Raw genomic sequence first — 27,533 nt, 5'->3', positions numbered from 1 at the left:
TATCCCTGCACCCCAAGGGAAAGGAGCAGATATTGCCCCAGCAGTGCCACTTTGTGACTGTATTGAATACTCTGACCCAAGTGCAGTGCCTGGTGTTTCTGGAGAGGTGTCTGCAGCCCATATGTCTCCTGTTCCTAGAGAAATGCCGCTGCAGCCTCCAGCCCACAGCTCAGAGTCAGAAAGCCCTTCTCGCAGACCTGGAGGTGCCAGATGCTTTCTACAAGTTTCTGCACCAAGTCAGATCAGCGTCCTGCACGCAGGATGGAGGTAATCACCACGTCAATGGCCTCCTTTGTGTGGCTTTTCTTTCATGGGCCAAGCCCAGCATCAGCTTTCCCAGTCTGTGGCAGCGTATCACTGCTGCTGGGACAAGCAGAGTGCCATGCTTACTGCAACAGCCACCATCCTAAATGCTGGCAGAGCTGCCATCGGTGTTAGTGCCACTGTCCTCACCTCGATGATTTGTGTCGTCACCTGGACAGCAATGGGAGGCTTCGGTTTTCATACAAGAAAAATGAGACAACCTTAGAGATGGGACCAGCAGACCTCGCGGAGGCAAAGATCAGCAGTGCAAAATCAATGACCCCGCACCTCGGCTGATGTCCTCTTCTGGGTCCTCACCACGTGGAACGGGAAAAAAAAACTACAGGCCTGGATACTTCAGCTGGTAGCAAGACATCTGACCCAAAGCAAGGCAGACATGGAAAAGCAAACAATTGTAGGATATATCAAACAAGGTTATTTATAGAAAAGGAAGTTTTGATGCCTTCAGACGAGGCTGCGGTAAAATTTTGTCAAGAGTATGTTGTGTAGCTGTGGTCATGCAAACATAAGAAAAATAAACTCAGGTTGGAAGAAGTGCCGAAGACAGCTGCAAAGATGCTGAGGGGAAAAGAAACCTTATTTTATGGGAAAGACTAAAGAGATTGGCTTGCTTAACCTAATAAAATCAAGACAGGGAAATATGCCTGTCACTTATAAATACATAAAGGAAGCAAATATTATGAAGGTAGAATTGATTTAAGCTAAAGGGCTGCACGTATAAGTATTTCTAGCCATCTCTAAATTTAGGCTAGAAGCTGCATTTTCAATCAGAGCAGCCAAATTCTGGAGCAGCTTCAAGTGGAAGTGGCAGGAACAGGAAAGCCACCCGGTCTTTGGCCCCAGCACGAACTGTTCTTCAACAGCAGGACATGGCCGAGAGGCAATGGGTCAGACTCCGTGCAGTCTTCGGCGGAAACGGGGTAAGGAGACCATCAGGCCAACGACGACTGATCCTGGTGAGGTTACCAGCACCAATGCTCCAGTTACCCCACTCCCAGGAGTCCACGGGAACCCGCGCACCCTCACACTACCTGTCTGCACGGCAAGGGACTTGTACGATACGGGGGACATTGGATGTTTTAACCCAACTCTTGTAAAAATGCCAAGGTTTTGGTGCTGAATGCAGCAGGAAGGGCTGCAAGCTCTTAACCCTTTTGGGAAGGCACAGCAAAGAGCTTTCACGTCCGAGACACCTTACTAGGCGAGCAGCGAGAAGCCTTGCTGTAGCGAGGAAGCTAGAGGACAGCATCTGAACTGAACTGCCATCAAATTCAATACCCGTGAGCTGCAGCCGCCCTTCAGAGGACACCTTAACGCCTGACCAAGGCACCTGCTCCGCAAGAGCGGGCATGGGCGAAGGGGGCTTCTGGCTGCCAGCCATGAGTCACAACGGCCACAAAGCCCTGCTGGCTCCGAGCAACGCGGAAACAAGACTCTGAAATTAGACACAAGGTAGGGTTTTTTTTTTACTTCTTTTCTGTGTGTCCACCTTTGCATTTGACTAGCTCCCCGAGTGCGATAGAAGGAACTTGCTTTCGTACTTAACCATAAAACCTCACCTGTTCTGGAGCGGCTTGGGGGTGGCAGGGAAACGCTGGCAATGGCTCCCAGGAGCACATACCTGACTACGCGCAGAGCCCACGGATCCGCGCAGGAGTGCGTGCCGGCGAGGCACTCCTCCACCACGCTGCAGATGCCTGGCGTTGTTTCCATCCCACAACCAAGTTTGCAGAGAAAAGTATTTTGTCTACAGCCGGCTGGAATCTGCTAACAAGCAGGGAGAGGATCCGAGAAGCAGCTTCCAGGCGATCCCTACCACAATACAAACTGAGCCTAGAAATAATCAGCAGGAATTATCTAGAAATGAAGCAATCGCACCTTCTTCAGGCTCGAGATGGGAAGTTCCCAAGAGTTTGGGGACATCACCTTCAGTTTTTTGTGTTTTTGTGGATTTTTTGGGGTTTTTTTTAAAGAAATTATAGCCAATTTCTTTGAAATTTGAGGGGACTGCTTATAGGCAACGCCATCTTAGTGTAAGCTCTGACCCACTGCTTCATCTCAAAGGGCACAGCCGTTATTCTTTCTTATTATGTTTAAGTAAACCGGTTAGCAAGATCCAGAAGTATTTAGCTTTTACTGCTCTGGCCGAGAAATGCAAGGCAGCCTGAGAAAAAGACCAGAGCAACTCGCCCTGAAACTTTCTGGTAGAACAAAAATGCACCCCAGCACTCCAAACTTGCCCACGCAGTCCTCGCTAGCCAGGAATTAAATCCCCGTAGCAAAGGTCAGCCGTGCTCCGCAGCCAACAGGCGATCCCTGCGAGGGGAGACCTTCCAGCTACGCCAGCCAGGCAAGGCTGCGAACAGTGCCCTGGAGCCTGCCTCACTTCTAAAATCAATTTCAAGGTGAACAGATGCAACGCGTACTGGGGCAAGCCCCCGGACGAGCGCGAAAATCGCTCCCAGCGTGTGCTGAACCACACACCACCAGCAACTGCTGGGGCCCGCTCCAGCCCGTTTGCAGCTCTCCAGGGATCTGTTGGTGTCAGCAAACACGCCTCAGCACCAAAGTGGCAGAGGTATTGTTCAGAGCTCTCAGGTGCAGGTGAAATAATCTATCAGGATTTTCCTGCTGCTACTGGAGCTACCACAGATGACTTTTGTGCCCGGAAAACGAGACGGAGGAAGCTGTGGTGTTATACAAATACTGAAAATTGTCCTTGCCATCAAAGCAGCCATTAGACAACATCAGAACAAGCCACTCCGATGCAAAATCCCAAACCAAAGTTATCATTTCCATAACACGAGATCTCGGGCTCACCGCAGCCACCTGGACTGTTGCAGCCCAGCACCATACAGGTGCCCCACGCTCCGGAAACAGGCTGTGGTTAAAGCAGGGCAGGCACCACCACCTCCTGCCTGAGCCAGTCTCCTCGGCCACAGAGGCGATTAAATGTCACAGCCTTCGCCTTCAAACCAGCCTGTCCCCTTCTCTGACTCCTCCAGCCAGGGGCTCACCCACCACTTTCCTCCTCCCCATCCGACCGTCTGTCGGTAACAGATGCATTCTTCAGATTTTCTGCCTGTCACTGGCACGTCACGGTCCCAGCATCCTTGCTGGAGCCAGTGAGATCACGTATCTGGATCGAGATAACTGCGTGACAGTACGCAGAGCTGAAACAAACCTGCCTTCAGGGAGAAGCTGAGATGTCAGACTTTCTCCTGACTTGCTCTCCATCTCCCTCTGATCTTCTGAGACACACCAGAAGGTTGTCTTTTTATAATGTTTTCTAAAAATGGATTTTTTTAAAGTATTTTTCAATTTTGCTCTTTGAAAAAGATTCCTGAGACTGGAAGGAAATTCTGCTTAAGAACAGAATTTTCTGAATTCCATAGGATCCAAGCAGGCAGTCGCCGAGAAGACAACTTCTCAGCACTGTCCCAGGGAAGGACGAAAGATGAGCAAGTGAGTGTTTGGCAGGGTGCCTACCCTCCTCTGGGCTATTCTGACACGTTCTTGCCCTCAGGACCTATTCCAACTCTCAGATTTCAGTGTTTGCAGTGCCAGTGGCATGAGGGTAAGCTGGATAAGGAGAAAGGCTCCTGTCTTTCCCAAGAGGACTTCGGGACGAGGTCAGGAGAGACTGTGTCAAAGGCAGCCCAGAGCCCGGCTGGCAGACCAAGGTCTGTTTGTCTAGCAGTGTTTTGTTACCAGAGCGAAGCAAACTCCCCGAGCCTCAGAGCAGCAGTCCCAGGGACTCCATGGCTCCCCAGGTCCTGAGGCACCATCTCCTTACGAACGTGCCCATCGTTCCAAGGGCAGAGTACTTCACTGTTTAAATACAGCCAACAAACTCGCTCAGTCATCCCCAAGGAGAGAAGTCTCCTCTGTTCATTATTACAGAAGAAAGGAACTTTGCAGTGAAGTGAGGATTTTTATAATTTTTTCTTTTTTTTAAAAAAATGCTTCTCCCATAGCCTTACAAAACCTTAAGGCTCCTTCACAGCAACCCTCATGACCCACGGCCCAGCCTATTAGTGGGGTGACTAGCTCGACCTCCTGTGAGAACAGAACGGAAAACGAGCCTTGGGGAACGGCATTTCTCACCTGGACAATTTCTCCATTGGAAGCAATTAAATCCGTGGGGATGGAGACTCTGAAGAAGCGTCCCACCACAGCAGAGCTGTCCGGTATGCCCACCACAGCCGGCACAGTCTCCCGGAGGTCCGAGAGCACGGAGTGCATGGAGGCCTCCAGCTGGTTTTCCCAGTCCCGAACCACTTCTGCCGGCTCGCTGGGCCAGTGGCAGCGAGCGGAGGCTGCCAGCAGCAGCACGGGGAGCCAAGTCCTCCCGAGGAAAGGGGGCTGCAGTAGGCATCCAACAGTCATTCTTCCCGGCGGCCTCGGGGACGGTGCTCCAGCCGGAAAGGGGACCACAGGCACCTGCAGGCACGGCAGGGTGGGCAGGGATCCGCCAAGTCCTTCACAGCAGCCTCATCCTAGGAACCCGGGGAACCTGGTGCAACAAAGGAAACCCAATCAGCACGTTAATTACCACATCCAAGCCAGCTAGCTAGCACACACAGACCTCCTTGCAATGGACAGAGGGCTACCTGCCACGCGACCCTCTTCATTTGAGTTTTCCGATTTAACTGCAAGAGTTACCACCGCCATTAAATAGAGCAAGAGCTTCTCAGCTCCTTTTCAGGTGTACAGCATCTCTAGAGAAGCAAGATCCTCCTGCTTTTCCATGCACACAACCCTGTTTGTGCTGGTCTGGAGCCACAGCATCATCAGATAGCCACAGGGATAGGGACAGCACCTGGGCAGGTACCGCCGAAGCCGAGAGAGCACAGCAGGAATAGCTGACCTTCCCAGGCAGGCTGGGCCATCAGTGGTTTCAAACGCCGGTTACCCGACACGAAGACGCCAGGAAACCTCTGGTACTCCAAAGCTGCCATCTCGACAGCTGGATCCACAACAGATGCTTCTGCTCCTCTGACCCACATGCCTGGCTATCAAGCCAGGTCTCCGCTCAGTTCCAGCTTTTGGTATTAGTGTGTTTAGACTCGGCTTGGGACCCAGCAACACACGCCCCAGAGTCAGAGCGGAGCAAGCTATGCACACACTGCTACCCCCTACCCAGCTCCCTGCTGCTCACACAGCTCGCCCTTCCCCACACTCTGCCAAGAAACATCTCCAGCTCTCCCTCGCTTTGCTGTTTTCTTCTTTCACTTGCTTCCTCCTCGTCCCCACCCGCTCTCCGGTCCCCTGGATCACAGCTCGCCTGTTTCTCCTCTGTTCCTTTAGCGCATCAGCTCCTTCGCTTCCCCAGCTGCTTCTCCCTCCGGACTGCGTCCAGCCGCAGCACGCAGAGTCACAGATCTGTACACCCCCCCACGTTCCTCTTCACAGCCTGTTTGCAGGGGAGCCAGTGGGCTCGTGGCAGAGCACAGAGCTGCGTGAGGCCCTGGGGGAAGCCGCACTGCCCACTCCAGCGTCTCCACTGGCAGTAGCACAGCCCTCTAATCTGCGGCAACGAGCGGGGCCGTGGGTTACGCAGGACTGGAGGACAGACGGACAGACACACAGACCAGCCGGGTGTTGCTCAGCCCTGGGAGCACACGGGACTGGGTTCCTCAGGCCACGCATTCTCACTTCTTGAACCAACTCCTTTTATCCAGGCTGAGAGAGAAATGGCTCCAAATTCCCACAGCAAACGCAGCCCAGCTGCTAACCACTGTCTCCCAGTCCTCTGAGCACGGCTCCGATCTGTTTTAGCCCAATCCAGCTGCACTGTGTGATGCACATCGGGCTGTCCCAAGAGACCCTGGAGCCGGACCGGGTGGGAAGGGAAGTCCCACTGCGTCTTACCCTTGCAGAGGTCCCGGGGCAGCACAACAGCAGGACCAGCCGTCCTGCTGTGCCACGGCCAGGAAAGCGCCTGCTGCCCACCGTGGGCTTGCAGAAGCAGGCGGAGGGTCTGTCCACGCAGGCAGCCAAGCCCAAGGTCACCACAGTGGGCTCCAGCATGACAGGAGAGATAAGATTTGGCTGCTCACCCCAAAATCTGCACTCTAAAGAAGCCAAGAGGCAGCGTGCAAGGACCAGAACACTCTCACTCCTTGATGGGCTTTTCACCATAAATCATTCACGCAGAGGGGCTGACACCATCCCAAGGTAACAGGCACAGTGAGCACAGTCGCAGCTAGCGAAGAGGGCTGCGGGTAGCAGAAATTATGAGCTGAATGCAATAACCTCTGGCTACAGCATCCACGAGGCAGATATAAGATCTGACTGCTGTCAGTCTCAGAAATCCCATCTCAAGTGAAAGGCAAAAGAGATGGCAGGGGCAGAATAACATCGCTGGAAACCACCAGAGAGATGGGAGGATGGTTGGTGAGAGACGCCAGCGCCAGAAGAAAGCCCACTCCTCCGCTGCTCTCGTCCTTCCGACCGCCTGAACCGACTGGGACAGGAATACAAAAGGCGAAACAATGGGGAAGCCAAGGCCAGGCTCTTCCCGAAAGCAAGTGAGCACGTGATGGTCTTCACTCGGAGTGTGGTGCCCGAGCTGCTTCTCCAGAGGTTATCATCGTGAAGGATGAAGTGGCTGGGCGGGTAAGGACAAGTCACACTTCCTACCGGGCACATCTCTCCTACCAGCTCCCTGCACAGTCAGAGGAGAATCCGACACACGCTAATTGATTTTGGATGAACCTAGAGTCACCTCAGCAAGTAGATGACTACCACAGCAGATGTCTGGTGGAGAACATCCAACAGGCTGCACAAATGAGCTACAGAGATGGAGCAGACATCTGCAAGAGGTCCTGGGGAGACCACCGATCATCACAGCAGGAAACTGGGGCACTCTCCTCCCTGCGGTGCCTTAAAAAAGGCAGAAAGAAGAAGCACCTTCACCCTCCGTGGAGCCTGGGCTATGGACACTGCAGTGATGACGCCTTGTCCGTGAGCGACTTCTCCTGCAGCTCATTGGCAAGCCCTTCAGCACGAGGGACAAGAACGCAACTCACAGCAAGTATGGGCAGGATCAGCGCCTCGCTGGGGGAGGAACACGGCGGCAGCACTCGCAGGCCCTGGCTGCTGCAGGGCCGAGATGCTGTCGGCACGAAACGCGGCTGCCTCGCACCGCCGCGCTGAGCCTCCACACCTGAGCAGGGGAGAAACGCCGCAGCCAGCCAGCCGGACAGACACCCAGCACACCACCGCCCGGGGCTGCAGGGACGCCCGCAGAGGTTCGGCAGCACGTCCTCAGGCCAGCCCCTGCCCCTGCGCCGTCACGGCTGCAGTGGAGCTGGTGCAGGAGCACGGTGCAGCCCCGTGCTGCTTGGGCAACGACGTGACCTGGCCTGGGGCACTTTTGTTGGATGGAGAGGAGCATTTGGGCAGAAAGGAGCTGGTTCTTGATATCTGTGGCGAGCAGGAGAGGAAGATGAAGTCATCACCCATTTCAGAAACAATTATCGGAGCAGGCAACAAACACTGCCCGTCTGATACGTGCCCCTCAGCCACGCCACACAAGCGCCGGCTGCAAAGACCTCGCATGACACTTGCAGGTCACACAAATTCAGAAATGCATTTGAGAGGAACTACAGAAGAACAGTCTCTGCATATGGAAGCTGAGCACACAGGAGGTACAGGAGGAATTCAGTAGCTGATAACAAAAGAAAAAAAAATGGAAGAGCTGAGAACAAACTTGCACCATCAAAAAAAAAAAGTCTCTTAACACTGCTCCACCTCGCCAAACAATCGACAGAAGCTGAAGCGGTGCCAGCCTCTCCCACTGTGTGCTAAGGAGGGAAAGCAGGGTGGCACACCTCTGCAGACAGCTGGAACCAGGCATTGCCCCGCAGTGCTGAGGTCCACATGGACAATCGCTTCCAGGCAGCAGGCTTTCTGTGGTCAGAGGTCCTCTGCCTGAACGCCGGTAGCCCTGCTCAGCAGGCCCACCAGCACCGCAGGTGTTGATGCAGCTGCAGAACAGAACGAACGTTACCTGCAGCGAGGCTGGAACAAGCACTGGGGGCCTGCACGGTGTCTCTGCCAAGTTCAAAAGCCCAAACCATTTCGCGTGGTACTACCAGGAGCAAAACACAGACTGACTTGTTTGAAACATCATCCCAGTAGCACACGGCAAGTCCGTGCTCAGATCATTGACCACAATCAGCGAGCGGCACAGACCCGGAGCTCTCCGGGAAGAAAAATCTCAGCACTTCACACAAGCTCAAAACAGGGCCAAAACCCAAACGCAGGTGGCATTCTGCAGCAGCCGTCTGCTGATCGCTGGGAAGCACCAGGCCGCAGGGCCAACTGACTTAGACAGACCTTTCAAGTTATGAGGGAAGGCTAGACCACCCCAGCTTCTCTGCGTGGCACAGTGCTCCTTTTTCTAGCAGGATCTGTACTGCCCAGTTCTGCAGAACAAACACAAAGGTTCCGGTTAGTCCTGAATTTCAGGATGTTCCGTTCTGTCTGATCTTCTGACAGAACTGATTTTCTCTTTATCCTCCTGCTTCTGAGAGAGCTCTTTTGGTCTCAACTTTGAGCCTCCAGAGTGCTGGATGAAACATCAAAGTCAGTCTCAACATCTGCTCCAGTCCTAGCACTCGGTGCACGTGCCAGCGTTGATGCCTGATCTCCAGTGCCAAACCCCATCTCAGAGACACGGAACTGGGCCTGCTTGATGAAGTCACGATGATATGATGCTGCACTTGATATGATGCTGACTTGTCAAGACAGTGCTGGAGCTTGCTCCTCCTCCATGCAGCTCCAAGGCCCACTGACATGTTGAGGACGTGCTCTACCTTCATTATTGAGGAATGCAGAACACTCCAGACAAAAGATGGGAGGAAGGACTGAAAGGCAGGACTGAGAGCAGGACAAAGTAGCTGCTCCCAGGCACGGATCTTCCCAGGGACCTTTCCTTCGGCCCACCGCAGCACCAGAAGCGTGGAGCCAGGGGACGAGTCCCGGCAGCAGGAGCGTGGCTGCCCTAGAAATCCCTCTTCCTCTGTGGCCAACTACACCACCACTTCAGTGAGAACCAGCGAAAGTGAAGTCTCCGTCCAGCTGCACCTAATCCAATTGCTCAAGCACACAATCACATCACTGGGCCACGATAATTAATCACTGCCAGCATATTAATGCCACTGAGCCTAGCACGCAGCAAGCTCAGGTAACTGCTGTGCAATTCACTACTCCAGATACGAAGGTATTTAGGAGTTCGGAGGAATCCCACTTACCTGCTTGCTTATTTAACAATATCCTCATTAAAGGAAGCATTAAACAAGTGGCCTTTCTCTAAGGAAGCAAACTCAAGACTCGGCTAACGAGGGCCAGCGCAACTTTCCAGAACAGCACTGTTGTCTCTGCAAAGATCTCTCGTGCGTGTCTCCACAGGAGGATCTCTGGGCAAGTCCCGTCAGCTACCACGCGTCTGCGTGTCAAGGCAGCAAGCGGGAGGAATGATGAAACCCCGTGTCGCCGGCCAGGCACACAAAGATGGCACTCTGCCGCAGACGCTCCCCGCTCCAAAACACGACAGCAGGCACCGACGGCGCGGTCCCGGCGCTCTGTGCCCGTCTGCACTGCACTAAAGGAGTCTGGGGAGGGGGGCAGGAGGGAGAAACGGCTCGGAGGCAGGCAGAGCAGCCCATTACCCAGTTCATGAACTAACAGGCACAGTCTCCTCAAGACTAAGAGCACGCCAGTCTGCACACTTGACACGTTATATGCACAAAGATCACTCTGGAGCGTGAAATTTAGAAAACAGTAAGAGTTTCCGCACTTGCCCAGCTCCGCACGTACCCTGAAACAACCGCAGCAGCCCCTCCAACAGCCTACGTTATAGGCTACGGGAAGGTGCTGCAAATGGCTCTGGGGGTTATTCCTAACCCCAAGGGCTTCAGCTGTGTACGTTTGCAGCAGATGACCCAGCCTCCAGACGCTGCTGTGCCCGGGACGAGTTACAGAAAGGGATGTACAGGAGGCAACTGCCCAGAGATGTACTCGTCACTCACAGGCACGCTGCTGCTGCGAGGGAACAGGCAAGGGCAGGGAGGACGATTCACCTCCAGCCGCAGCTCCCCGCTCAGCTGTGCTCAGAGCAATGGCACCCTGTCCTGCACGGCTACCCAGGCTTCTGCGGGGCTGGTGGCTTCACAGCCAGGCTGGATGGCTCTCTACAAGACAAGGTCGCGCACAAGTTTTTGGCTTAACGCTGCAGTCACAGCTGCCTGCCTATAGCAGGGCGTACACCAAAACCAAAACAGCCGGCAACTCGGCACCAGAGATCGGACTGCAAGAGAAAGCCGCCTCAGCGGAGAGCCCCAGATCAGCGCTCCCAAAGCCCCGGGAGCCCCTTCCACCCTCTGCCCCCCGCAGCCAGCTGACCAGCCTGCCATCAGCAGCTGCTCTCCCCGGCCCAGGGGCTGCAAACCAAGCTGTACTTGGTTCTTTGCCCTAAAACTGAATTTCAACAGGCCTTTCTGCAGCTACGCCCGCGCTGTATTGTCAACAAGTTCGACGCCCAGCAACACAGACACATAGCTCAAAGGGCATACGCACAGAAAAGGTGCTTTTTTGAGTTTCACCCCTCCTTGTACTTCTGCATTGCTCGTCTCCGCGCATCTGGTGTCAGCAACAGGAAACCCTGACACTGAAAAACAGTCCAGGGCAAAAGCAAAACCAACCAAACCACCCCAAAACAGCAGTGCTAAAAATGTGTGTCGGGCAGGGAAGCCAGCAGCACCCCCTTGCTGATGGGGAACTCAGCTGTGAGCTGTCACTGGCTTGAGGCTTCAGGTCACCTACGCCGCAAGCGGCTTCGTGAAGCTTGTACGGGAAGCGGTCACAGCAATTGACACCTCACAGCGGTTTTTATTCTGCCTGAGTAAGCACCAAGATATTTAACTTTCCTGTAGCTTAGTGGTAGATAGTAGCAAGCTTCCTCTTCCTTTCGTTTGCAAACTACAATTTTGTGCCACCAAGGAGGGATGAAGCCCTCCGACAGCCCCCTAATCTGCATCTCACATCTCCCCCTGGCCAACAAAACCTGCGTGGGGTTCTCCCCTAGCCCAGGCCCAGAGGCACCGACTGACACCCCCATTCTGACAGACAGACAGACAGACAGCAGAGCGCTGAGCGAGTGGCCGGGGAAAGCTGGACCACCCCAGGCACCGCACAGGTTCTGCGTTCATTAGCATGTGTGATCTCCAGCACTGCCTCCAGAAGCTGGGCCACTACGCTGCCCTTCCCAGCTGGGGACTCTGCTCCCGGGAAGACTTCTTACCCTGGAAGAGGCAAGCACCGAGGATACGCTCCCAGCAGCCCTCCCTCCAGCCAGAGCTGCGGAGCGGAGGGAGCCGCCGCTGCAGCCCCCCAGGACCCCCGGCCAGGGGCACTCCGGCAGAGGAGCGTGCAAGGGGCACCGAGAGCAGCGGCGGAAGCACAAAGGGCACCAGAGCCCTTCCGCCAGCTGGACACGGAGCACGTTTTTCTTTCCCTGCAGAGAACATCTCCCCTGCGAGATGCGGCGACAAGGCTCCTTCTGGAGACAAGCACCTTCCCCAGCCTCGGGCGACCCGAGGGGATGAGCATGGCACCCACCCGTGCCTCTCGGCTACGCTCTCGCACGCTGACCTGACACGTTTGCTGAAGACCACCAGGATGTCCCCCCGCTCGTCCGTCCTGCTCGCGTGGCCCCGTGCAGCCCGTGCGTGCTGCTCGTCCCGTGCCTGAGCCGTGCCTCGAGCGGCCGCTGCGCCTGGCCCCCGGCAGTGACCGGCAGCCGCAGGTCGGGGCTGGGCGAGACTTCTGACTCTGTGATGAAAGTTTCAGCAACCACAATCAATCCCTTCCTCCCACTTTGTTATTCCCAGACAGCCAACTCAGATACTATCTTCAAGTGCCTTCAGTTGAAAGGCAACTCAGATATTATCTTCCCAAGTATTCAGAAGGCCTCAGAGATCATTTTTTCCCTGTAATTACAAACATCGCAGCCAGGTCGAACTGCCATTTTCCTGGCTGCTGGCAGCACACAGGTGAATTAGGACACAAACATCCACCAGGTAGTAGGGGGACTCCACATAACCACTGAGTGCATCTTCACTAGTGCCACTCCACATGCTGAACACTGCTTGCACCCTCGCTGCGAGCGAGCCCCATCTCGAGGGCGGGCTGGCAGACAAGGAGGGACCAAAGGTACCGAACTGATCCTCCCTGGAAGCAGCTGGGGGAGAGCAAAGTGAGATGCAGCGGGGCACGAGGTGCCCGGGAACAATGGCCCGCTCTCTCCCCACTAAAAGGACCTGAAGCCGAACTAACCTGAACCAGGCTCAAACCTAACCAAAACGTCCCCCAGGACCCAACCAGGTTGTGAACACAAATGTTAAAACTTCGTCAGGGTTAAAAGCAAAGGGTGGGGTGGGACAATTTTACGGAAGGCAGAGTTACCAGGGCAGCGCTTCTGGCTCAGGCAGCACTTTGTGACAGAGAGCAGGATCCCGGGACAGCACGCAGGGCCGCGATGACTCACATTCCTCCCCAGGCATCTTCTCCCGGCTGTCATTGGAAAGGGCACACAGGCTAAATATACAGCTGTAGCAGGGCAGAGCAAGGGCCCGTCTGCCGAAGGGCACGCGGCGGAACCTGGCTTTGGCTTCCCTTGGGTTTCCAGTACGTAGCCAGCCAGAGCGAGCCCCTCAAAACTCTACTTGTGACTCCTGGTTTTGTCCGGAAACAGAGCAAGAGAGTGTAAACATCCTCATATTTAATTCTATGATTAAGGGAATGTAAGATAAAGCTAGTACTAAAATCCACAGGAAATTAAACTAGAAAAGGTTAACACAAAAAAACAACCCACCAACCAACAAAACAAGATGGGGCTAAGAGCTCCTTCCACACAGATGCATATTTTGCAGACAAACACGACAGGCATGTATACATCTACATGCATATGAATCCTTGGTCACTCTCCAAGATTCAGCAAAAGCCAGAACTCAAGGCATGAAGATAAAATAGGTATTTTTGACTCTAGATTTCTCTTCTGTCAAGAAAGCTTCATATCTTGCTGAATTTGCTTGAAGCTAATTCCAAAGTGAAGGCAGTGGCGTTACAGGAAAGCATTTTCGCAGCAGCCATCCTGCGGGAGAGCCCGGGACAGAGGAACGCAGGCTGGCAGCAGCGCTGGGGCAGGCAGCAGAGAGACAGCCGACGGATGAGACCAAAGCACCACTCACACATCAGAACATTCTTAATTCGGAGCACAAAAGAGTTATCTCGCCGGTTAGCGTATGTGAGGCAGCAGACCAGATATGAGGGGCACTAATTGCCAGAAACATTGGAAGCAGAAGATTTAGGACTTGAGAGAAATTCCCTGGCCCTCCACAGGTTCACCATGCCATAACAGCTTGTGTTCACTGAAGTCTGATTCTAGACTCTCTAGGAATGATTTACATGGGGGTCCAAGTCATTTACATGTGGATTTGCAGGAATAAAGATGAGTTTTATATCGTTTTAAAACTAATGTGGAGTTCTGTACCAAAATACAAGTCCTCAAGTATACTAAGATCAGCCTAGACTGCCTCTGCTTTCCCCAAGTACACCAAGAGCCTGGACTGCGTTCTTAGCCATCCCTGCCTGCGAAAGGCACAAATGATGATTTCTAAAAAAGCTAAACAGGCTTTGTCTAACAACAACCAAGGTATCCAGAGGACCTCTCAGCAGCTCCAGCCAGAAAGCACAGCTGAGGCACCCGAAGACACGACAGGAAAGCACACGAAACCAAGAAGCAAGATACAAGCCGTCACTTTTTAAACGTGAGGACTAGGAGGCATCAGAACCTGATCTTGTATTCCTCAGCCGTCACGTCGTTCCCCAGCCAGCGCCGAAGGACATGTGCAAGAGCAGCCGGCATGACAGCCACCACTGTGTGTCCTGTCCCCTGGTATCACTCAGCACCCACCAGCTGTTTCAAGTCTAATTCACACCAGCTAACGACCTTTGGCAGAAGTCACCAGGCTGGAAAGCAGGTTTCTATTGAAGGTGCTGCTCCAGAAACGGTTTTAAACCAAGGCACCATCACCAACAGGGCTGCAAAAGTCTTTCCTCTACCCCGTGCTTCAGCGAGGTAAAAATCACCCAAAGCCTCCAGCAGCACCTGAAATCTCAGCTGAGGCTTGGAAAAATACTCCCTGCCTAAGCTGCCCTGCTGCACTATGCAGGAGATGTTCTCTTCAGATCTAGTCATGAGCACTGAAACCAATGAGGTGAAAAAGATTTGCATCTCTTACTTGATTTCTTAATTGAATTAAAGGCTGAACAAAACCCCTTACGAGGCTTCAAAGAATCCACACGGAAGAGAAACGACAAATATCCTAATCGCAGAGGAAGCTTCCACTGGAAGTTTTGTCTGAACTACTAAAGAGTCCACACAAAACGAGAAAGACCTCGAGGGATGAACTCCCAGGTCCAGCCAGGCGGGAAATCTCCCTGAAGCTTCTGCCACAGCTTGGCTTTCGGAGCACGTCACACCTCGCACGAGTCACACAGAGGGGAGGTGAGCTTTGGTGCATCCTTTTAGCCAAAACTCTCCCACCCACCTTGCTGCCTATTTTTTTTTTCTTAAATAAAAAAAAAAAAGGTATAAAGCTCTTCATCAAATTACCAAGCGGAAGCTATCAGGGGGTGAAGGACAGACTGGTGGGCAGGGCAGTCCTGCAAATCCCCTTCTCGGGAAACCTGATCATACTTCCAAATCCTGTGCTGAAGGAAACCCTCCTGGAGCCCCAGCTCTGGTGGCACACCTGAGCCTGGCCAGAGGGCTTGCGGCAGGACCCTCACCCACGCTTTGGCCATGCAATGGCAGAGCAGACTACTTTTTTGCATCACCAGAACAGCCCTGTGCACCAAGAACGGCATTCAGGCTTCCCTAGGACACGCCAGCACCGGAGCCACCAGGCAAGCATTGGCTTTGCTAACGGTACCGACGCAGGCAGCGAAGCGCTGGAGCACCCGAGAGCGGGCAGCTTGGGCAGGTGTTCCTCCAGTGCGAGGAACAAACAGCCCGAGGGCTGCAGGAGCCAAATCCAAATGTGAAAAAAAAGAAAATCTTGATGAGGTTTCACATTCAAGAGTCATCTCAAAATGCTGTTTGGCTGGACGGCTTTATGGAGAGGCAGCCACATTCCAAGGGTTTATAATCACCTTCTGGGTATTCCACAAAATTCCTCAGATAATGAAATATTTCAAGAGGGTCCTTGAAAGTGTTTAAGCACCGTAACTTCTTATAAGGCTGATGTGACAGCACCAGGGCTTTGGCACTAAGTGCAGGATTGGAAGGCAAGGCTTACCATCTCTTACCATCTCTGCCCTACCTGCCAGGCTTAAGATCTGCCGCTGCTGCCACAGGGAAATAAAGCACAAACAGCTGCCATTAAGCAGACACATGAAACAAGGCAAGCAACACCAACAAAAGCCATTTTCAGCACTTCAGTTACGTATGCAGCATGTTTTATATTCTTTGTGGCAGCGTAACTAAGGACAGGCACAGTCTGTTTAGAAACATCCCACTGTTCCATCAGCTTTACCACCCCACCCTACAACTGCAAGCCAAGGTATTAAGATTCAACTTTATGGAGTTGCTCAGCCCTGATTTATTACTCAGCTAGCAAGATGGCCACAGCTCTTCATTTAAATATATTTACCACCCAGTGATTTACGCAGAGCAGCCAGGGCATCAACCATGGACCTGCAACTTTCAATGTTTCTCATGAACACTATTCTAAATGCTTCTTGGCAGAATGTCATATAAGTGTTCCAGCTTTAACCAACAAGCATAACATGGGAAAGCTGCAAAACGAAGCAGCATTGCTCCTGTGCCACAGAGGCAGAGAAAGCTTCTGGAGGAGGAATTCACTCCCTGAAGATCAGCAGATTCCAGCTGGGAAGCACATTCCCTTCAACCCGCAAAAATTCAGGAGTCACAAAAACCCATCAAAACTGACAACCTCTTCCTGCAGGTGCACGTTTTTATAGGTGCCTCTCCTCTTTAGCTAGAGAACAGGGAGCTGGAGTGCTTCAGTGAAACTGTCTGCTCTTCACAACCACCTCTGGCCGAGCTGGCCAGCCTTTCTTTCACACAGTAAGTCCAAAAGCAACAGATCACCGAAGGCACAAGCTTACAGAAGGACAGTGCGTGGCTTCACAGGTCCATCTGCTTCCCAGCCGCCCTGGTGCAGGAAGACTGATTTAAATGAAAAAGCAAGGATGAGTGTCTTAAAAGACAAGACACAAACAGAGCCTGCATCGCATTCCTGCAGCATTAATTGCACTGCTTTAGCTTTCAGCTAAATTATCTTGTTTACCTGCACCACATAATTAAAAAATAACCCTCATCTGGTTTTGACCATGGCCTTCATGGCTTCAGCCGGGAGTGGGGAAGGCTGGAGCTGCTCATCAGAGCTCTATCAACACAGAGATAGCTCCAGCTTTTCTCCCCACCCTGCTCTGGTATTGAGAAATCAAGAGACAACTCCAAATTCTTTCAATGTGAGACTGTTCAGGCCGCTTCACTCAGGACCTGGCCAAAAAGGGATTACCTTTAGAGAAACAACCCTGACCCGCACAAAGCCAGCACGATCAACCCAACACACCGCAGGGTGCCATGCCCCCCTCTGCAAGCAGAGTTTCAGGGGTGGCTCCAAGCAGCCTCCCTGCAGCAACTCCAACACAAGCACATCCTGCCATTGCCAGGACCCAAATTCTACAAACAAGAAAGTCCAAGGGACTGCGAAAAATTGCTTGCCAGAAAGCATGGTTTTAAATCCATTTCAACACGTTTCAGCCCAAATTAAATGAAAGTCTTCATCTGGCAGCAAAGACACTTCACACGAGTTTCTGCAGACTCCTGGCTTTTCCTGCCGGCAGGGAGAGCCCAGTGGATAACTGAAAAAACAGGATCAAATTGACCTGCTCAGCCACCAGACACGTTATTTAAAACGAGGACCTGGGTAAAGGCAGAGGACATGCAGGAAAAAGGGGAGGCAGAGACACAGCAAGGCCAAGAGAAGGAAAACAGATGTTTTTCTTCCAGAAGCGGCCACGGAGCCCGCATAGCGTAACACATTTGAAACAGTTAACTAGCCAGCACCGCATCTGGCATCAGTCCTCAAAAAATCGTCCCAAGGTTTTCTCACAGCAGAAAAATCCAGTAATTTCTCCCTTCCTCGCAGGAAATCTATCTTGTACAGGTCAGAGAGGTTGGAAACAAGACCTCCATGTTTTTGAGGGAAAACGCCCCCAGGTTACACTGTATTTTGAATAGCGTGAGCGCAGGCTGCACCCCCCTACTCTGACTTGCCATTGCAGTTTTGACACGGAAGACGGGAGACTGCAGCCCGCCTTCCCAGCACGCTGGCACTGTGTCCCACCACCTCCTCGGTGACGGTCCGTGTGGCTGCAAAGGGACAGCAGCATGGACCAAGAGATGCACAAGGACATGGAAGATGGCAACAGCTGTGCCCTCCTCCTGACTCAAATGTGCAGATTAAAACATGAATTTAAGCTGTAAAGAGAAAAAAGTGGGGTAAGAAGATGGGACAGACTCCGTACCAACTGCTTTCCCAGTGCAAAGTAACACAGCAAAGCATGTGATGACTACCTACTCCCTCTGCAAGAATCCCAGGAATGGGGGCAAAGTCACCACAGCTCCAGTGTATGCCCCAGGAAAACAGTCAGATGCCATTCTAAGGCAACAAGGAAAACTAAACCAGCACTCAGCTGGGTTGTGTACCAGTTCAAGTCTCTCGAAGCCAAGCATCACCTCGTCTCGCTCACCACGTGTGCTTTGGGCACCCAAAAAACCACACTCTGCCTCACGCCTGCATTTCTGTGCCAAGTCAGGTGTACTAAGACTTTGTAACCCCTTGCTACAGCAGTGCCTCTATGCCCACACTTCAACTACTTCGAGCTGTCCTCCCACAGAGCTGTCTTCTCTGTCTTCAGGCACCCAGAACCGAGCAGCGCCCAGCCCTAAGCAGAGTTTGTGCTGACCCTGCCAGAGAAACAAGGACAACCCCACTTCGCAGCCCAACCACCACAGCCCTCAGTGTTCCCGAGAGCACATAACAGCAGATGAGTACACGTGTCCTTAATCACTCCCAGCCTTTTCTTCTGAATGCACCCCCCTAAACCATTCTTGCTTTGATTTCTGCTCAGCGCTCACCTGATCTTTATTACTAACACGATGCCCAAATCCCAGTAATTAGTCTAAGAGGGCATCCCATCCCTAGCACCCACTGGACTCTCCTCACTGCTCACACAGCCACACTCCTACAGCTGTTCTCACAGCCCGGTAAACCTGAAACACTTCCCAGGAAAACCTGATGGCTGACTGCTATCAAATGGCACAGGAGAAGATAAAACAGTTCAGCAAGAGCGTAAGGGCTGTATGGAGAGAGACGCCGAAGCCCCACGGGAGAAACGCCTTCGCTGCATCGCGCTGCCGCGGACGTGGGGAAACAAACTGCTTCTCAGCGGGGCCCATTCCGCCTCCAGAGCGGGAGAGCAGCTCCCAGCCCCAGGCGGCAAGCGCAGCAATCAGGCACCCAACTACGTGCACCAAAGCTTCGCTTTGCTTATGTTACTTTACTTCAGTGGTTACATAGGATTTCCTTGGCTTACCGTCATCAAAAGACAGTAGGTTCACGGACAACCTGTACAGTCCCAGCTGAGAGCCAGCTCGTCCCGCAGGACCTGTCTGCGGGTTGTGGCACATCTGGAGGATGCTGAACGGTCCACGTGCAGGCGTGTGACAAGTCATTCAGCAGAGCCACTTACAAAGCCTGGGCACAACCACCGTTCCCTCACCTGGAGGGGCTAGGCTCAACGTTTAAAAATAAAGCAAGCAGTGACACTGCAGCCAGGGTTAATCTCCAGCTCCACAACAGCCCACCTCAGAAGAGCAACTCTGGATTGGTGGTTGAGCCTCTTCCGGGCTTAATAACGGGTTGTAGAGGAAAAATGTGGTTTTAGCAACTCTGTCCATCCCTTATTAAAGCAGAGAAGCTATGCCAAAAATAACCTGGCTTTCTAGTTACAGTCACCAAGCACTCACTCAGCAGGTCTCTGATCAGGGACCACAACGCTCTGCCCGCACCACAGCATCCCCACCATCACCGACCGTGACCTGGACAGGAGGGAATGCCCTCCCCAACAGCACCAAGGCGTCTCCCATAGAGCAGTTCGCAGTTTTTCGAACAGCAGAGAGCCAGCCTCCCCCAAGGAAGCGCTCTCTTCCAGCTCAGACAAGGTCCCTGCCGCAGCGTTGCTGCATCCTCAGCCTTTCTGCTGGAGAGGCTGGGCTCCTCAGGCAGCTCTGTACCTGGCACTCCCCAGAGCCATGCACGACAACAGCTACAACAGCTGGTCAGCAGCTGTAGCGAGCAGCACACTAGAATGATCAAGAATGATGCAGTTCTGGGACGTCTCAAATATAATCATAAGTTCCGTGTCGTCCTCCCAAGGTCTACACTACCCTATTGCGGCAAAGTCCAGAGCAAACAAAAGCAGGTTACAGACCTGAGGCACCTTCCACAAAAAGCAGGGAAAAAAGCCTTGGAAGGGAAGAGCGGTGCCTCCCACGGACTGCCTCTCATTTATTCCTCAAGACTTCGTGCCAGCCGGGAACTTTGCTGACTGCTGCAGGCTGAGCCGAACCCCCGTCTCCCAACGGCGTATGATGCTGCGCTAGGTAACACAGACAAGACCTAAAACTTCAAGGTTGCAAAATAATGAGTTCAAAAAGTCAGAACACCTGAGAATCACGGTTGTCCACGAGCTGGTCACAGCAAGCCCCACAAATCACTCCTCCACCCCTCCTCCAGCTGTTGGCTCTCCCTCCCTTGGAGCCTTGGGGATGCCAACAAGCCCAGCAGCAACCCCCCCCACCCCCCACCCCTCCATCCCCGTAGGGCTTCACCGCTGGCCCTGGATCTCTGAAGGCCTGATGGGGAGCCTTTCAGATGCCCATAAGCTGATAAGATAGAGAAGATAGGAGGGGGGTTTGCTGGGAGAGGAGATGGCACATCCTTGCTGCCAACCTTCCAGCCATTGTGCCAGACCAAGCACCTCTCAAGGCAAGCGCCTGGATTCTGTTTGGTTGTTTAAATACTGACAACTTAAAGCCTTTTTTTTTGTTTGTTTTTTAATCCTTTAACTCTTGGAAATGGCTGAACTGCTTTTGCTGAAAACCTGGAACAAAGCCTGAGGCAGAGCCACAGCATGGGAAATTCCAGTGCGAGCAATTGCGGGAGCGAAAAGGCAGCTCCCCCCCCCCCCCCCGGCAGCCGGTCCCTGCAGCAAGCGGTGTCACCCCTGTCACCCATCGCTCATGTCACCTGTGTCACCCACCACTCGCTGCTCCTCCATGCAGCAAAAAACCGCCACAGCAGCCAAGGCCTGGAGGTTTACAATGAATCCACCCCAAACGGGAATTAAAAAGTGGTGCTGTCTGAGCAGGGTTTGAAAATTCACATCGCGCTGCTGCAGAAAGTGATGTTCCAGGGGCCTTCATCCCGTGCTGTAGTGCTGCCTGCTCCCTTCTCCTCCTTGGGAAAGCTGCCTCTGTCTTCCACTGCTCTTTCACAAACCCAAGAAACAGTCTGACGACAAACTGATCAGAGGACTCGGGGCAGATGTGCCTTCATTTTTTTCAAAGGTATCAACTCTCCACATCAGCAGCGTCCCTACGAAGGCAACTCACCGCCACTGGAGGTGGGTGCCCTGAAGCACTGCGAACAGCAGCGTTATCCAGAGCGGCTGAAGGAGCCTAGCAAAACACCTGGCTAGTCACTGCAGGAGGGTTCTAATCACATCCCCTACCAGCCTATGGCTTATTCTGGGTTTTGCAAGGACCAGAGCACAGAACCGGAGTGGATCCAAAGCGCTGGGATAACACGTACTCTGGCACAAGCACATCAGCTGGAATGAAAGCTTGCAGGCTGGGAAAAACATCCATCATGTCATTTGTGACAGCAGGTTTGCTCTGCTTGTAACACACGCTGCCAACGCACCCAGGAAAGCTGCTTAGAGATCAACAGATAAGGGCTTTTCACCATGCAGCCTGTTATTTCATGTAAATCAGGTTGTCCTGCCACCAAAGACGTCCCCATATGAAGTGCAAGATGCTCAGAAAAATCAGGAGCAGCAGCAAAAATCAAGCACTTGCGCCGTGACTGAATCCCTTCAAACCCCCCCATGACCAGAAGGTCCAGCTCCCCTTTCTACCGCTGCAGCTCTGCAATCCAGAGAGGGTCTTCTCATTTGTCACCACAGGTGACCTCCTCCCAGTGTCACCACCTTAGAACAGGCTTTTGTCCACAGAAATAATTCGAGACTCCTTCGAGATACGAAGTCATGTTTTGAAAAGCAACAGAGCAGCAAATTCAATTAACGAATCGAGTCTGCCTTCAACTTGGGCAACGGGGAAGCGCGATTTCCCAAAGCCCATCCCCAAGATGGAGCATGTTGTTGAGCAGGTACGCTGCTGCGACCCTTCCAGCGTGATCTGCAGGGTCTGCCTCCACCACCCGCTTCTGCTGCCCTCCTGGGGCAGGGAGTCCTGCACGGAGCGTGCCATGCCCCAGAAAAAAAAATGGGAAAACGACCCTGCTTTGCTCCTCAACCCCGACAAAGGCTGTAAGGGCTTGGAGAGGACATGCACAAACCGGGCTGGAGGCAAACAGTAGCTCTTTAGAGGAATCAACCACTCCGTCAGGCTGCCGTGATTGATAAGTACATCTGCCAGTCCCCACCTGCTGTTCACATTCCTGGCATTTCTTTCTGCAGCATTTTCTCCCTGAGAAGGAGACCAGCTGCTTATCAACTGCTGCAGAGGAGACTGAAAGGCAGGGAAACAGGCCCCAGCTTAAACAAAACAAAGAGATTTCAGGCCCGGATCGAGCAACCTGCTGAAGGGCTTTATTCCCGGAGCCCTCACAGGTTCAGAAACTCATAATGGGTGTTCAGCGCTCCCCTTCGCTCATCTCTGCTACCATACCTCTATTAAATTCCCAGCAGATAAAGCAGGTGGCTCCAGAAAAGTCTCCCTACACTCCAGGTGCTCACGCCAAAGTCATGGTCTGCACCGCTCAGCCACCCTCTAGAATAAAGGGGAGATAAGGGTGAAAACACGCCAGCCTCTGGGAAAGGGCGAAGGCTTCGCTGCCTTCCCGCGGCGGAGGGCTGATGAGCACGGACAGCCGGGAGACCGGGCAGCACAGCTGTTCGGAGCAGCGACAAATATTTCTGGGAGCGGAGGAGCAGGAGTTCAGTTCTGGTTTTCAGACCTGGACACGGGGTGGAAGTTCCTCCTTCACATTAGTTTTAGCACGGCAAGAAGGTGAAGGAAAATAAACCCGTACACCTATAGCAGAGGGATGGAACGCGAGCCTGCTTCTTGCCTGAAAAGGAAAAAGCAGTTCCAAGGAGCTCTCTTCAGAGCTCAGTGTCTTTAAGGTCCCGACCTCTCTGTCAAACCAGATCAAAATTAGCTACTAGCATCGAATTTATTAGAGCGCACACCCATGCTGAAATCCTATCGGCCTGGTTGCCGCAGGGAGCAGAGGCAAAGGGGGTTTCTGGAGTTTGGGTGCCCCAGCACCCGTCTAAAAGTCATTTTCTTTCACTGCAAGACGGACACACGCAACTGCAAACAAGTCTATGAGTTTTTGCTTATTTGCAGTCTTTTGGGAAGGAGGGAGAAGGCAGCAGGAAATCAATGCAGCTTTCCCCATGCCTGGAAGAGGAGCAAAACGCGAACCAGCTTTTTATTTCAGACCAGGGTGGTTATTTCCACCGACAGGCCATACCACTCCTTACGGCAGACAGCGTAAAGGTGCATTTATAAACCAGGGTGAAGGCAAGACGAGATCTGACCGCTCCTGGCCGCTCTGGGGGAAGAGCCCAGCCCCAAGAGCCGGCTCGGCAAGCAGGACACCCCCAAAGACCGTCAGCACCGCCCAGTCCTCCCCTTTGAAGAGCAGCTTCCCCGCCAGTTTTTGAGGGTATTCCCAAAGCTGCCACGCTCGCTCTTGGAAGGAGCCAAAAGTTCGCAGCGGCGAGGGGCAGGGGAGGGCGAGCCAGGTGTGAGCAGCATTTGATTAGCTGGCCAACGGGTGCAGCTGTCCGCCGGTTTTACGGCTCTTGGAGGAAATTTAAACAGGAACTTTCTATAAATTAACTGCCCATAAAATGAGCATGTTTTCTCAGCACACCAGAGGGTCAGGAGAGGTCTGCTCAGCCCTCCGTTCCCAGGACATGGCAAATGGCCTCCGCAGTTGCAGTTTCTCCTTCCGAAGCAGGAGAACGTGGATTTAGCCTGATTTTAGCACGCTCGCGAAGCAATCGGTGTCATTCTCCATTCACACAGCAAACTAATAATTTCTGTTTCCCCTCAAATCCCCAGTGCAATCCAGATGTCTAAGTAGCCTTTGTCCCAGAAAACAAACTATACAACGGCCTCGGAAAGAAAGCCACGGCTCCGCTTGCCCAAGTCCTCAGCAGGCTGTTTACTCTGCGGGAGCGACAAACACACCGATTTCAACTCCTTCCAGGTCTGGGAAGCTCTAAGCGATAAGGCGGTTGTAGACACTGTCCCCAAGCCTCCCGGCTTCCACATCCTCGAGAGGATTATTTCAGAGGTAGGAGCTGCCTGCTAGGGATCATCTGTTGGCAAAAATGCACCTGACAGGTCCCCCAGTTTTGAAGGAACCAGGAGGATGGGAAAAGCCAAGGTGAAACTGCTGTAGCAAACATAGGAAATACAAGAAATAAAACAAATTGCTTAGGATGCATTAGGAGGAGCCATGTGTGTCGCGGGGTGTCACCCCGAGCCGCGGGAGGAGAGCCCTGGCAGCGAGGACCCCGGGAAGGGCCGTTTCACCAGGGGACGGGCTGGCTCGTCCCAGGAACGGAGCAGCGAGTCGCTTGGCCGAAGGGCTGAACTGCGCCGGCAGCGCGAGGAGGGCAAGTCTGCCGCTGCGGGTGTCCCGGGGCGAGGGACCCACGCAGCCGGGGAAGGGGCTCGCCGCGCCGGTGGTCCCCCAAAAGCTCAGGCGTCCCGCGCGGGGGGCTCAGCGCAGAGCTGTCCCAGCACGCCAGGGAAAAGCTCTCCGAAACCTACAGAAATGTTTGGAAGAGTCAAAAACAGAGTCTGGGAAACACACACTGCCCAGCCGTACAGCTCTTCCAGGGATATTTTAAGCATTACTACAGTTGCATTCCAGTCCCTGAGTCTATTTTCTATAAATATTTTCAGTCATTTTGCTTCAAAACTTACTGTATGTCTAGCACAGCGCAATGCTTCAAATTTTAGACCAGCAGGCTGCCAACCAGATTTGATGCCAACTTTTTTAAACTGTGCCCTGTTACCTAGGTTATAGCATAGGATCACCTTTGGGGTTTTTTCAGGTGCTTTTCTACAAACACGTTTATTCTGTGTTACAACATTAGGTCTCTACTAATACATCAAGCCCGAGTTCTGTGGATTAACAACAGAAACCAACAACTCTGGTTTTATTTTCAAATCTAGGTTTTTTTTCCTTTTTTACAGGCCAACAAGCAAAAGAAAATAGCCCAGTAATTCTGCATGCAAAGTAACTCTTTAGAACAAGGTATTTTTTGTCATTGGCAAAGCCACAGCACGTACAACTGGCAGCAACTTCTGGGAGCTCCGCTGGAGCAGTGCGAGAGGCTGCCAGGACACGAGTGCTGCACGTAACAAGCCAACTACACCGCCGCGCCAGAGCTCCCCAAAGGCCTTCTCCTCTCGAGACAGGGCAAAGCGGCGGGCAGAGGGAAAGCGGATCATCCTGCGCCCTAGCCCGGGCACCCTGCCTGCAAATAGGTCGAGACCCATGCACTTCTTCAACCCAACCACGTCATGTTCACAGTGGTAGCTAACTTGACTGGCAAAAAGGGGAAACGCAGGCACGGCAGTCGTGGTTTCGGAGGGTCCAAAGCGCCGGCAAACAGCAGGGTACGGCGTAAAGGGCAGATCCAGCTCTGCTGGTCGCTCTGCCCCTCCAAGCCCCCATCCCATCTGGAATACAGGTACTTGTGCACCAGAGATACTGACAAAACACAGCTTAACCTTCAGACCACAGATTTCCACCAGCGCTTAACAGCACACAAATATTAATATTCGCAAATAAATCCAGGCCTGCTTAATCCAAAAAACACACAGCTATGGCCCAGCATGTGTTTTCTTTGGAGAACATACCAGACACTCCAAAAGCCTGGTTGCCTTACCTATTTTTGAAAGCCACTTTTAAGTCAACTGAACAGATATCAACCAAGCTGAAACACCAACCCCCACCACAAAACCTCGTGCTCTCCAAGCTCTTGGTTGCTGTTGAAAGGGGGAGAACACCCCCAAGGTACTGCAGTCACCTCTGCCGGGGAGATGGGGAGAAGCCACACCTGCTGGGTCAGGTAGCTGCCTGTCAGCGCTCTTCACCAGTTATCAGCTAAATCGGGTTAGAAGAGCTCTGTGACCGTTCAGCAGGGAGGGGGCTTGATGACCCCTCCATCTGCCCTCCCACCCTTACAGCTCAGGCTGTAAATTCTTCAAGGGCAGGCGCGTGTAGGAGGTCCTGGGGCAACACTGCTGACCACGGCTCGCTGGGACCTCCGCAGGGAGCCACGGCTGCAGTTCAAACCGCTCCAGGGGAGGGATGCTGGGTAAACCTAAAAACTGTGAAAAATGTTAATGCGGTGGACTGGTATGCAGACTGCACCTAGGAAACTGCTTAAGTGGACACAGGTAGAGGAATCGACGCTAAAGTGGAGTGATTTGTCTTAGGGACATTCATCTTGGGCGTAGAGTACCCCACGTGCCACTGGCATGAGCCACATAATTGTAGGGGAGCTTCGGGGTGTGGGGACTCGCAAGGCCACCTGCACCGAGATGACCAGAGCAGTGACACAGTCGTGTGAGGTTGAGACTGCCCAAGTAACAACAGAAACGCCAGACCTGGGAATGGATGTAGCAGAGTTGAAACCAATGAGAAAAAAGTCATTAATGGGCTGTTCTCTGGGAGTCTGGGCAAAGAGAGGGAGGGACTAGGGCAATGAAGAGGTGGGTCCAGAAATGGAGAGAAAAATTGAGAATAAGGTGTAATATAAAGAGCAAAGGAGGGTCAGTGTTCCTGTGGTAGGAGCAGGGGCACCTGGGGACAGCCATGACCCCAACGCACACACCGAACCCTCTGGGATGTCAGGGAACCTGCTGGACCCTCCTCCCAGTCTGTGTCCAAGAGACTTGCCGTGGGAGGGCAAAGCGGGACGGACTCACGCCCCAGCATGAAACGGTGTGGGAGGGAAGGGTGACCGATCTGCAATTCAGCAGCAGTGCAGTTTGCTAGATTTAGCAGTAGTAATTACTAGCTTTAAAGTTGTAAGTGTGTAAAATGCTCTGACTGCAAATTACTATCAGCGGTGTTTATTAGTGAATCAATTAAATAGTCAATAACTTGCCCGGTTTCTTGGTAGAGTATTGCTTCCTAATCAACATCGCGGTCTCTCGGATCAGCCGCGTCTCCAGGCTGCACGCCAAAGGGGCTGGATCAGACCAGGGCTCAGCCGGGACCCCCAGCCCGGCGGTCTGGGCTAGCTGCTGTCTAGGTACCTAGCAAAGGAGCTTGGTTAAGCCTGCATGGGCAGATGCAATCTCGGTTACATGTTTGTACAGTGCCCGACACGAAGGGGCTGTGACCCACCAGGGAAAACTGTGCACGCCACCACCACGGTGTGAACACACCGCTGACCACACTTTTAATAGTTCCCAATAATAAACTTGGATAAAGAGCTGAAAAGTTTGAATTGCCCATGTAAAGCACACCTGTAATTAAGGAGACACTCCTCAACCACACCACGTCAGCGAGACCAGAGGGCCGGCCACGCAGGGCTGGGGACAGGACCCACCTCGGGTCCTCCCACTCTTCGAGTTGGGCTGACCTAAATCCTCCTTCTTTCAGACTCCAGTGGCAGCAGGAAAATGAGCCGGTCTCATTAATTTCACCTCCTGCTGCCTGGTGAACTTCTCCGCAGCAAAAAAAAAAAAAAAAAAAAAGATTCAAAGCTATGCTGGTGACCTGGCAACTCGAACCTTCCCTGGAGCAGGAGGCAGC

General features: G+C 52.9%; 1 protein-coding gene across 5 annotated transcripts in view; it reads right to left on the bottom strand.

The window, feature by feature from the left end:
• DAG1 (dystroglycan 1) overlaps window positions 1-27,533 on the bottom strand; it is a 52,667-nt gene that overhangs the window by 11,735 nt on the left and 13,399 nt on the right. For all 5 annotated transcript variants that reach the window (XM_075432355.1, XM_075432356.1, XM_075432359.1 and 2 more), the window contains exon 2: window positions 4,432-4,840. In XM_075432355.1, the coding sequence (XP_075288470.1) occupies window positions 4,432-4,713 (282 nt within the window). In that variant the 5' untranslated portion in view covers window positions 4,714-4,840. The remainder of the gene's footprint in view (window positions 1-4,431; window positions 4,841-27,533) is intronic.

This window comes from Opisthocomus hoazin, chromosome 11 (genome assembly GCF_030867145.1).
Source record: "Opisthocomus hoazin isolate bOpiHoa1 chromosome 11, bOpiHoa1.hap1, whole genome shotgun sequence".
Lineage (NCBI taxonomy): Eukaryota > Metazoa > Chordata > Aves > Opisthocomiformes > Opisthocomidae > Opisthocomus > Opisthocomus hoazin.
Note: the sequence above shows the minus strand (reverse complement) of the source record. Positions and strands in the feature narration are given on the sequence as shown.